The sequence below is a fragment of the Nilaparvata lugens genome, chromosome 3 (genome assembly GCF_014356525.2).
Source record: "Nilaparvata lugens isolate BPH chromosome 3, ASM1435652v1, whole genome shotgun sequence".
NCBI classification, from domain to species: domain Eukaryota; kingdom Metazoa; phylum Arthropoda; class Insecta; order Hemiptera; family Delphacidae; genus Nilaparvata; species Nilaparvata lugens.
In genome coordinates, this window is record NC_052506.1 from 16,449,788 (window position 1) to 16,462,871 (window position 13,084).

At 32.2% G+C, this 13,084-nt stretch overlaps 1 protein-coding gene across 6 annotated transcripts in view; it reads right to left on the reverse strand.

Annotated features, from left to right (window-relative positions):
- The window catches only part of LOC111051460 (chromosome partition protein Smc), a 28,096-nt gene extending 18,704 nt beyond the window's left edge, over nt 1-9,392 (reverse strand). For 3 of the 6 annotated variants that reach the window (XR_005570683.1, XM_039423060.1, XM_039423062.1), the window contains exons 1-5: nt 9,068-9,392; nt 4,885-5,136; nt 4,164-4,291; nt 3,635-3,801; nt 429-523 (exon numbers count right to left, since the gene is read on the reverse strand). Coding sequence is in view for 4 of the 6 variants with exons in the window: in XM_039423060.1 (XP_039278994.1) it covers nt 429-523; nt 3,635-3,801; nt 4,164-4,291; nt 4,885-5,136; nt 9,068-9,166 (741 nt within the window). In the remaining 2 variants the exon portion in view is untranslated. The remainder of the gene's footprint in view (nt 1-428; nt 524-3,634; nt 3,802-4,163; nt 4,292-4,884; nt 5,137-9,067) is intronic. The other 3 variants (XM_039423061.1, XM_039423059.1, XM_039423063.1) reach the window with 3 other exon arrangements.
- Between the last annotated feature and the right edge of the window lie 3,692 nt (nt 9,393-13,084).

The window sequence follows — 13,084 nt, forward strand, 5'->3', positions numbered from 1 at the left end:
AATACGTTACATCAGTGTATTGCTGCTTATGGCCGCCATCTAACTGATATAATTTCCAAAAAAAAAATAACAATGAAAACTATATTTAAAACTGGATTGAACCCATTAAAGAATTTGTTTCTAAGTTGAACGGTTTATTACTTATAACCCTTACAAAATCGTCAATCGGCTCTGCCCCACTCTGTATGTTTCCTCCATGGTTTCGCACAATAAACATAACGAAAAAATGAATAATATAAGATGGAGGCCTATGTTGAGCTGCTTACAAAAAACCTACAATGTATAAAAAGTATGGTATGGCACACTCACATTACTTTCCTTACCATGAAAGTAAAAGTAAAAGGTAAAAAGGTACAAGTAAAAAAGGTTAGAAGTATGAGAAACTTAAAGTTGGTAATTGAGAAATTGTTGGCAAATAACCAATTTACCTTTTCAGTACTGAATGATAACAGAGCATTCTCGTCGACTGAATCGATGATCATATATTCACTATTAACTGGCAGTGTCAGCTTTGCAAGTTCCACTGCGAAAAAAATAGAATAAAAAGCTGAACTAAATAAATATTATTTTATTGCCATTAAATTCTTAAAACAATAGGCAAAGTCAAATATTGAATACAGTAAGACAGAAGATAGAATTAAGTTTTACAGCAACTGTAGCCTACACACAAAATTGCATTACTGAGTCTTAAAAAATAATAAAGTAATGGTAAAAGTAACTGGGATAAAATTAACTATTTCGAATTATTATTTCTGTTTAGACATGAACCGATTACTAATTCACATAATAATGACAGACATTACAATTTATTGCAAGATGTTTCATAAATGCCATTCATATTTTTGTAATTTCACATGAACATTAAAAGTTATTCATGAACCATAAAATAGTAATGTTAAATAATTCAAAACACAGATTAATTTTCTTCCATACGATTACCAAAAAAAGTTATATAAGAATTGCGTTCACAGGAAAATGTGAAATCAATATCAAAGAACGCATATCTAAAAATCCAATACTTATATAGTGAGGTCCACGTTATAATGGCAGTATTAATTTAATTATTTTCAGAGTTTTGGAAGGTTATATCTAATTAAATATACGTTTTAGAGGAAACCTTCATATGAAAAGAATTGTAGAAAAAGGTTTTCCAAATATTTTCGTTCAAAAAACAGCCAAATTTCTTGAACGGTTATTGAAATACCAGCGATATAACAACTCCCTGAAAGTCGAAGTGAAAGCTTGTGATTTCGACTGATTATCATTGCATTTCTCATTATACTAGTCCTAAGGAAGACCTCGGCTGTTACCCGAAAATGACCACGGAAGTACATTTGCGCCCGGATTAATAGACCGGTATCAGCAATCCCTCTATAGAAGACAGTAACAACACAGTTTATCGTAAGACTCGGCAACGCTGTTCTCCTATCTTTATCCACTGTCACTGCCCTAACGTGGACCTCACTATAGTATTAGTCTATATATCATCTAGTTACCTAGATGGTATAAGTTTATATTGAGAATTGAGTGGGATTTCAACTCAATTTTTTATTTTAATGTTTCTTTTAAATACTGATATCGTCTAATGCAATTTTGTAATTGTTCTTTGACAAAAATAAATTATTATATTCAAATTTATTTATCCTTAACGATAATTACAAAGTTTAAAGCTTAAAGTATAAACATCACTTAATAGTTATATATACAGTAGGTATTATAATTAGTAATTCATTCATTCATTTATTTATCGTCACATTACATCAATTTTTGAGTAACACTCATTTGACTGGTGACATGTCAATACTAGAACAAAATTATATCTAAAAGACTTAGTTCTAACTTCTTAAAAGTAAAATAAATAAATACACTCTATGATGTATCTCATCAAATTCACATGGAAATGAAAGTCACAAAAAGTTAAATACACTCTACAGCCCCTTTTCACAAATTAAAATTCGGCAGCAGAGTATAGGGCTTTCTCTACTAGCATTTTTCTGACTGTTAGTTTGAATTTGTTTATTGAATCTAGATTTCTGATGGCTGCAGGTAATTATTAAAATAACGTATTCCAGAGTAGAATGGAGTTTTTTCTAGAGCTGTGTGTCTATGTACTGGAAAAGCAATGAGACTACTATTGCGTGTATTATACCCCTGATTATCTGTGCAAAATTGAAATTTATCTAAATTCTGTTTAACAAAAACAACAATTGATAGATATAAATAGATGGTAGCGTTAGAATGTTTAGGTTTTTGAAGAATGCTTTGCAAGAATCTCTTGATCTCAATCCACAAATGACTCTTATTATTTTTTTCTGGATTATAAAAATTTTACCGCTATCAACAGAATTTCCCCAGAAAATGGTTCCATAGCTTAGATATGAGTAGACATATGCGTAGTAGACGGCCAATAGGGTGCTTTTGTCTAGTGAGTGAGAGAGGGTGAGAATTACAAAATAAGCTTGATTTAGTTTTTTTGCAAGGACCTGAATATGCTCCTTCCAAGTAAAACTCTGATCTATTATAAGTCCCAGGAATTTTGTTGAAGAGGACACTTCAACACTGTCTTCAATTATTGGAAGATGTACTCTGTTCACTGCTGTTTGTTTACGAGCAGAGCTAAATTGAATAAGATGGCTTTTATTATAGTTTAACGATAGACCGTTTGCTTCAAACCACTTTGACATTGCTGACAGTGCACTCTTCAATTTACTTGCAAGAGTGATGTGATCGGGGCTTGTTGCCAGAGCAGTTGTGTCATCTGCATACATAATTAATCTTATATCAGGTGCAGCACTTGTCAGATCATTAATATATACTAAGAAAAGCAAAGGTCCTAGTACGGATCCTTGAGGGACTCCATTTGGGACTAAAGCATATGAAGAAGATTTAGCGGACAATTTATCTCTCACACATTGTTGCCTATTATAAAGGTATGAGCTGAACCATTTTAGAGCGGTGCCATGTATTCCATAATAGCTTAACTTTTTCAGTAATATCTCGTGATTCACACAATCAAAAGCTTTTGACAGGTCACAGAAGATGCTAGCAGCATGTTGCGACCAACATATAATTATATAATTATAATTATATAATATATAAAGGAGGGTCCCTGCAAGGTAGAAAAACCTGTGCGCAGAGGCCCAGTGTTGAAGATTTTTACATATTTGTTTAGCAAAAAAGATTCTTAGATTGAAATAAAATTTTTCTAAAAAAATCAATTTTTGATAAAGTTATTCAATTTACCAAAAATAGCTCAACAAAAAGTTATTTTTAATAAATTTAATAACTTTCTCAAGAATTTATATTTTCAGAAAATTTTTGTTTTACTAGATCAACATTACCATGAAGAATCAATCCTCTAAATCCCGTGGATTTATCTTTAACCGAATTTGAAATGTTCTGTCCCAAAAATTTAAACTTTAGGCGCTCATATCTCAAAAAGTAATGATCGGAAAAAAATGTTTTCCTGAGAAAACGTTTTCATTTTGATAGCTTGATGATATACGAATCGAAAAACTTTGAAAAATATCAGCAGTAGAAAGTTTATTTTTAGCCTTTGCGCAGCCTTAACAATAAACTAAGATTTCCTATTTTTTAAAAATATTTTATACGCGTGTAGGTGAAATATACTCACTTGATAATTGGCTAACTTCTTTATTAGCTCGTTCTTTTTCTTCATTTGACTTTTCTAATAGCATTTTATAATGCTTTCTAAATTCGTCTGTCTTTTCAGCAATTTCTATTGCAGTTTTTGAAGTGCAACTAACCTCTTCCTGCACCTTTTCTAGCATACATATTCGACTGAAAACGAAAAAAGACCAATTTTATTATTTTTAAATTTTCCAAGAAATCTTTATGTCCGATTTCACCAAGTTTGGTCAAGACATTTGAACATGGTCGAATAGGGGGCAGTATACAACGAGTGCACTAACACATTATTTCTATCATGACAATAGTTACTGTAGATAACTCCAATGCATACCCAGTTTAATCATGTTCGAGGAGCATGGAGAAACCGGACATATTAGGGAGAAAAATTATGACAGAGAGCAAAATAATTTTCAATGACAAACTTATTAGCATTAAGATTCAATGACAATATATTAGATATAAGAAACATAATGTTAACGACTATTGAAAAAATAATGACAAAAGAAACTTACTCTCGTAGTTTGGTGATAGTTTCTTCAATTCTAGATTTGACAATCTGATTAGTATCTTTCTTGGTATTATTTCTTTTCACTAATTTCTTCAATTCTTCATTTTCTGCAGTTAATCTATCAATTTCGGCCTATAATATTATATGACAAGATACATAGAGAGGAATATTATGAGTAATGAAAAAAATGGAATAACTCACTGAAATTTTGTCCATAAATTATCAGGAATTTATTGAAAAATGACATACTGTACATGTTTCAACACCTATGATGTAGAAAAAAATTGTGAAAGTAAGTAGATGAAAATGTGACAGTGGATATTACTTATTCAAACAATATTTTCTGAAACATGAATATCCCTGATTGTTTTTTGAAGTATAGATTTTATTTGTATCATTAATTTATAAATTAATTCGTCAATGTTCAGCATCTAAATCTGTATGCTCAACAATTAAAATTAATACAGTAAGTTACTATATAATTTCACCTTTTGATAAATAATTTCTTAATATTTAAACTGCTAAAGATATGACTAAGAAGGATTATTAAAAAGAAGAAAAAATAGTAACAAAAATGTTGCACAATGTTTTCAATTTTATGGATTAAGTCCCTAATTTTCTATTGAATGTCACCCTACATATTACAATACATACCAAATCATATAAACGTGAATATTGATATTGAATAAAGCAGACAATACAAAGTGAATATTACATAAACTTACTTGTTGAGCTGAAGCTTGACATTTGTAAGCATCCGATGTTTTGATAGCTATTTCCAGTTTCATACTATTTTGTGCCCAGCTATCTCTGAACGTGGACCATTCGTCTTCACGTTGTCTTGATATCGATTTCATTTCATCCAATTGCTGCTCAAGAAATTGCTTCTCATGACCCATTTTCTCAAGTTCCTGATGTAATTCCATATTCTTGTTTACTAGCGTTTGACTTTCGATTTTCATCTCCTTAATCACAGCCTATAAAATAGAAAAATAACTATGACTACTATAATCTACTAGACTTACTTCATACTATATTTAACTAAATTATATTATGATCATATTTAACGGATAGGCACGTTAAGCTGTCGGTCCCGGCTGAAGTATGTGACAGTCGTAAGGCCCATTGACGGCTTAAATTATATATTCAGGAGGTGGGACCTTCCCGTAAGGGACTCCCCACCAACAAAAGCCATACGAATTTACTTTACTTTCACTTCATACTTCTTTTCTTAGTTTTAACTAGTGAACCCCTGGTTGGAGAACTCGCTCATGAACTGTTGTACTATAATCTTTGAAACCTGCAAATTTTTAATCATACAGAGTTGTTGAAAATTATGGAAATATCTAAATACTTTTTCTACAAGAATAATTTGACAGTAGGTTTCATTGGGGATCCTAATAGTAATGAAAAATTAATCTGTTGCTTCAACATTTTTGGTCCTCATATAAACCCAAATGTATTTATTTTTAATCAGAATGTGGTCAGGTGATACATGATTTCGATACAGAGTTCCAAGAGAAATGAATTAAATTTCGAAAACCGCACATTTATCTCAAGCCGTTTTAATTGTTGATGTAGAAGTTGTAAATTATGCTGTATATTAACCAGCTAAAATCATGTGTTAGCGCATAAAGGACTGTCTGTGTGATAACTCCCAAATAGCCTCAGCTGATATTATGAATGAATGGCAGACTACACAAAAATTCGGAAAGCTTTCAACAAAGGAACCACAGTCATAACACAAGAAACAGAAACCTTCTTATTAAGAACGTGGCTAGGAAGGCAATATATCATCGACACTTCAACCACCTAGCACCAAAACTCCACAATCTACTTCCTGCACAAATCAAGTCAATAGAAATCCCAACAAAATTCAAAACTGCTGCTAAGAAATTGATTATTTCAACTGGAAGACTTCATATTGAAAACATAATCTCAAACAATACGTGAGCTCACTTACCCAACGTATTTGCAGTTTGCACCTCCACCCAGAATCTATTAATACTACTAACACCTACTCTAGTACATGGGTTTCCCATAGTTGAGTAGGTTAGTTTTGCAATAGAATTAAATTTCAAATGTTTTCAAAAAGCCTATAGTATTGTAGATATTTTGTACGTTTTATGTTTTAATTGCTAGATTGTATTTTTTTAAAGGAAATACATTTATACATTATTATTATTATTAATGGAGAAACTGTAGTAATTGCATGCAATGAATACTCCAGCTGACTAAATGATAAATCACAGCAATTTTTTCTTATCCACTTTCAATGTTATTTGTTAAGTACTGAAAAGGGACGAAGGAGTCGGTAAATTTTGTGTCCAAAGAACTTGATCTGTAAAAATATAATATTGTATTTTAGTTTTATGAAATAGCACAATTCGCATCCGCGCTCAGATTCTATCTTTGCGGATGCTAATTTTTCCTTAAAAATGTAATTTATATTTATGTTTGTGAACTCTATTTTAAATGGAAATAAATTTGATTTGAAATTTGAGAAAAAGGGTCGAAGAATATGTGTTTAAAATTTGAAGCTGATTGATCAAATCTTTCAAAGTTATTGTCGAACATACATAAAGACTGACTACGACTTTGGCCTTGAGTCAAAAGTGAGAACTCGCTGACGCTCGTTAAACTAAAGATATGAATTGACTGTATCTGTGGAGCCGCGCCACACTCGGATAATCAACTTTCTATCGAAATTTGGCAGAGAAATGGTACAGGCTCAGGCTTGTATTTCCTCCACGGTCATAATTATATTATGATTATACTTATTTTATTATAAGTTATTATTTATGAATTTTTTAATTTACTTTGTTAATAACATTCATTCAATATATTATATATTTATATTTGTTTAGTCTATTATGTAAGTTATTGCAACCTAGTAAATGGTATTTTTTTTAATATCCCTCAAATAGCTAAAAACTAGAGGGAATAAAATATACATGAATTTTGTATTTAATGAGATGTGTATTGAAATTGAAATAGTTTTATAAATGAATAAATATCAGTCATGTATTAGCGTATCTCTTTTCTTTAGGGCTACTTTTAATATAAATCTCAGTAACATTTTAAATTATTTTATAACAACATGTTTCAAGTCTTGAAAATGGCATTAATGTCCGAAACATGTTGTGACAAAATAATTTAAAAGGGTACTGAGATTTATATTTTTAGATATATCAGTCATATAATCTGTCCTACCACCACCTCTTAACAACACAGGATTATCTTAAATGAGTCGGATAGAAACGCTGCATAATAGATGAGACCCCGGCTCAAGTGGACCTGACATAATGAGTATCGCCAAAATAATCACTTATTCACGTTTGTTAATTCAGTCAATAGGTCAAAACATCAACAAATTTTAGAAATAGTAATAAATGCATCAGATTTACACTTTAGTTCAGAAGGTGTCTCTGTCGGCCTTACAGAGAGCCTACCGTTCCACAGAGTAGAGAGGTGTTTGAAAAATATAACAGAAAAGAATTAACCATTTTTGATTCTTGGAGTAAATGGCCAATTGCTACTTGGTTATGATTTTCGGCATCGATATGTTCAACATATTACGCTATTCAATGTCAGGTGCTTATGTGCACTTTGTTTTATTTCAAGTTTATATTCTATTTCAAATGAACCCAGATTCTTCCCGGCAAGCCTTATATTTGATGAATTCAATGTCTTGACAGTTGGATATTTAATTAAATATTTAGTAATAGATAGAACCAATTTTCGAGAGCGCGACTGGAGACAAAAAAATAACAATGATTACAAAAAAATGTGATTCCTTAAAGGCGTCTCGAGACGCGTGGTCAAGGTGCAATTCCTCAGCGGGGTCGGGGACGCATGGTTAGAGCCGCCGCGACTAGAGCACATAACCTATAAATTCATTACATTCGATGATTGATGAGATATAAATCGTAGAGGAAATATAGTAGCGAACACTTCTAATTCCGCCGTCATAACGTTCATAAGACATAAACATCCAATGAGTCATCAATCTTATTAATTTAGTTAATGTGCTCTAGTCGCGGCGACCCTAACCATGCGTATCTAGACGCCGCTAAGGAATTGCACCTTTATTGTAATAATTATTTTTTGTTGTCTCGAGACGCGCTTACAATAAATAAAACACTATAAAAATAAGGCAAAATTGCTAACATCATGTGTGTTGTCTTGATAAAAAATCTTCCAAGATTGATTGAAAATTTATTGCAGTTAATTGAGTTTTTATTGCCCTCAGACAATAGACGCATGAAATATTCCAATTATTGAAGATGAGAATTAAGAGGTCTTTTAATTATTAAAAATTCAGATAAATTTATAAACAAGATAAAATGGAAATTGATATACTAGATTTGATCAATGCAAATTAAAATTGAATAAGAGATGGGTTTCAAAGTAGATAGTAGGCCAACACAATGATATTTGCAAAAACTTGGGGCATACCGTACATTGATTGCCAGTAACAACTAAATGAAATAGAAACTATGCATACTCAAATTTCTAGAATAATATTTCCAAGAATATTAGACATCTTATATGAACGATCAATCAATAATTATAAAGACACTAATGAAAAGCATAGAAGATAATAAACATAGCCTACAATAGAATGAGTAATGAGTCTTCTTTCAGTTTGAGTAGCCTATAGTCCTATTTTAGCCTAGTTTCAATAGGCTATAATTATTTTTGATTTTAATAGTAACATTCAAAAACCCTATTAAATATACCTAGAATGACTATATAATATGAATGAATATTGGTAAGCATTCAAAATTGAAACAGATTGAGGAGTATTAAACTTATATAATAAAATCTCTCCTTTTTTTGGATATATTTAAAAAAATACAAATTGATCTACGGTTTGCTTTTTTGAAAAATAAAAATGTGAGTTACCCTCTTTGATTGCAGCTCCATCAGTGCTTCATTATTTTTTTCTACAAATCGCTGTAAATCAGCATCAGCCATAAATTCATCACAATTAAAGTCTTTCATTTTGATTAACTTATAAAAACTAGTCACGGAGAACAATAAAATCAAATAACGCTTGAAACATTAATATGCTACAAAAAATGTGCCGGACATCAACATCACTCTTAACTTCTAACCTCAAACCAAGAATAATAATATAAATAGGTACGTTTTGGGAGCACTGTAAGTAATAGATTGTCCCAGATCCATGGGTAGATTGTTCCATGTCACGTGACTATTATAGTGAGGTTCACGTTATAATGGAAATATTTGACAAACATTGCTGTTGCTATACCTGTCTATCATGCCACAAAGCAGATAGAAGCACAGGTAGAAGTAAAAAATCTGTTTTTGACAATGTAGAAATATAATTAATTGAGGCAGATAATCGGCAACGCTGTTCTTTCGCTGTCATTATAACAATATATAAAAAATGTTTTGATTTTATTTCACACAGACAGACAGACTTTATGCGCCGACATATGATTTCAGCTGAATAATACACAACATTATTTTTTCAATATTCATCATTTAGTCCTCAACACGTCGATTTTGGTTTAAGAGGTTTATTGAAGTAAACTAGAAAATGAGTACTAGGATGTGACCATATTTGGTATACTGGGGCGTGTCTAGTTTGGCCGATGACAGAAGTGAGGTCCACGTTTTAATAGCAGAGTTTGATTAGCAATTTCATTGATATCCTTGTCTATCAATCAACAAAGTGGATAGCGCCATCTCTTTCTTGCTTTGCTTTGTTGCCAACAACAGAGAAAAAGAACAATATAGAAATATAAATAATTAACATAATATTTAATTTTTATTATGAAAATTCATTATGAAATCGTTGAAAATATAATTTTTTGTTTCATAAAATATAATTGATCATTTTAAACGAGAATGAACAGTTAATATTACATCAATAATCCGGTATCAGTTACCCTCTATAGAAGGCATTGACAAGACAAAGGATCGGCAACGTTGTTCTCCTATCTTTCTCCACTGCCATTATAACGTGGACCTCACCATACCTTCTTTGCTCAATAGCTACTGGCCAATCCACAACAATGCCTTCACCCAAACTATAATATATAACTTGCTGCTCAATGTTTAAGGCTGTTCGTTACACTTTTTTTAATTGGGTAATTTTTTTCAATATAATTGTTAAGATCACTATAAGAGTGAGAGAAAGTGAAAACTGAAATTTTTAAGTGGTCTAATAAGCGAGTTATGGATTGTTGAAGTGCTAACGCCGTTTTCTTTCCAGATCATAAACGGTTTCGAATTTTCCATTGGAGTTTTTTTTAATACATTCAGTAAAAATTTGAAATTTTGAAATTCAGTTGACATTTTTAAGTGGTCTAATAAGCGAGTTATGGGTTGTTGAAGTGCTAACTCCATTTTCTCTCCAGATCATAAATGGTTTCGACTATATTAACTCAACTTGTATCTTTCCAAACTAAAACATTTTATTCCCTATATCGTTCATAAATGAAAAAGTAACACTTTTTATAAATTCGATAACTTGTTTTTTTTCACATTAATGGCGAAAAATCTGGTGTGGTACTCACATAACTTTCCTTGCTCATTGAACTGTAAGCCTCATTCTCAAACGAGAATAATTTAGGGGAATAACATAATGACGATTGGCGGCAACATATTTGAAACTACGATCAGACTACTATATATGTGTATATATAATTGTTTTCAGAATACTTTTTCTTTTGTGTACATTGTGAAATTCGATGATTTTTATAGAAGTCGTCAAAACAACTGTTCTACAGATGAAATATCTTGACTATGACTGTGTTCTTTTTATAAACTGCTCTACCTAACTACCTAATGCACGAGAAGGAGGTTACTAAGTCCATTTCTCAAGGATGGGGTGGACCCCCCATTAGTTTCCCAGGATTAGCGGTATTTGATTAACATTGGTGTTGATTTATTTGTCTATCATTTGACAAAGCAGATAGCGATGCCAGTTGTTAGATCCGTTTTTGAGAAAAACGTGAAAAACATGGTTTTTTAGTCATTATCCGCCATTTTTCTCAAGAATATTACGGAGCTCCTGCAATTTTCCCAGAAATGAGACTCATGTCAGTTGATAGGGCTTATGAATAGCCATCCATGGTATAAATTTGAAGAAAATCGTTCGAGCCGTTTTCGAGAAAACCGTGAAAAACATGGTTTTTTAGTCATTATCCGCCATTTTTCTCAAGAATATTACGGAGCTCCTGCAATTTTCCCAGAAATGAGACTAATGTCAGTTGATAGGGCTCATAGATAGCTATCCATGGTATGAATTTGAAGAAAAACGTTAGAGCCGTTTTCGAGAAAACCGTGAAAAACATGGTTTTTTAGTCATTATCCTCCATTTTTCTCAAGAATATTACGGAGCTCCTGAAATTTTCCCAGAAATGAGACTAATGTCAGTTGATAGGGCTTATAAATAGCTATCCATGGTATAAATTTGAAGAAAATCGTTAGAGCCGTTTTCGAGAAAAACGTGAAAAACATGGTTTTTTAGTAATTATCCGCCATTTTTCCGCCATCTTGAATTGAATTTTATTGAATTTCTTATTGTCGGATCCTCATGGTATAAGGACCTTAAGTACAAAATTTCAAGTCAATCGGTTAATTTTGGAATGGAGTTATCGTGTTCACAGACATACACACATACACACACACACACACACACACACACACACACACACACACACACACACACCACAACACACACACAACACACACCACACACACAACACACACCACACACACACACACACACACACACCACACACACACACACACCACACACACACCACCACACACACACACACACACACACACACAACACACACCACACACACACCACACACACACAACACACACACACCACACACACACACACACACACACACACACACCTGTAAATTCGATAACTTGTTTTTTTTTCACATTAATCGCGAAAAAACGCATATAAAGGTGCGTACAGATATACGCGCCGCGAACATGAGCAATTCACTTTTAATCAGCTGATTATATCTGTATTTTTACAGAAACGGTAAGATACAGATATAAAAAGCTTGGCATCAGCTGATTAAAAGTGAATTGCTCATGTTCGCGGCGCTTAAATCTGTATGCACCTTTAGAACAAAGCCAATGATATACTGAATGTATTAAAGAGAACTCCAATGGAAAATTCGAAACCGTTTATGATCTGGAAAGAAAACGGAGTTAGCACTTCAACTGTGGGTTGTTGAACTCGCTTATTAGACCACTTGAAAATTTCAGTTGCCACTTTTTCTCACTCTTATAATGATCTTAACAATTATATTGAAAAAGATCATCCAATTTAAATAAAAAAAGTGTACCGAACAGCCTTGAACTCCCAGTGTACTAAAGATTGATAATGGAAACTAATATCTCGAATTTTTTAACTAAATCGTGGCTTTGACAATATATCAAGTCGTTTCGAATCAATACTGCATAGTACCATAGAGATAAAATATACCATTACATGTCTCTAATAGTACCTTGGACTATAATAAATATCGGGGCACCGAGCTTCGCTCGTTATTTTTATTTATTGATAAACAGAACACCATTCTCTAAAATGATCGTGTTTATATTTCACAGCTGGCTATAAAATGTCATCTTATGAATTTCGGGGATGCGATATTTTGATTTTTCACATACTCACTCGCTCACTCACTTTTTTACTATCCAAAGCTGTTTCAGCCAAGGATGAATTATCCTTTTAATGTCGTTCAGCGAGTTTTCCCAAGGATGAGACCTAGTGCAATCGAATTTTTATATCATAAACCTACTATGTTTCAAATTTAGTGAAAATCGTTAGAGCCGTTTTCGAGATCCGTTGAACATAAGTAACCAGATATAAATATATAAAAATACCCCCGGACGGATCTTATCCATGGGGCGAAT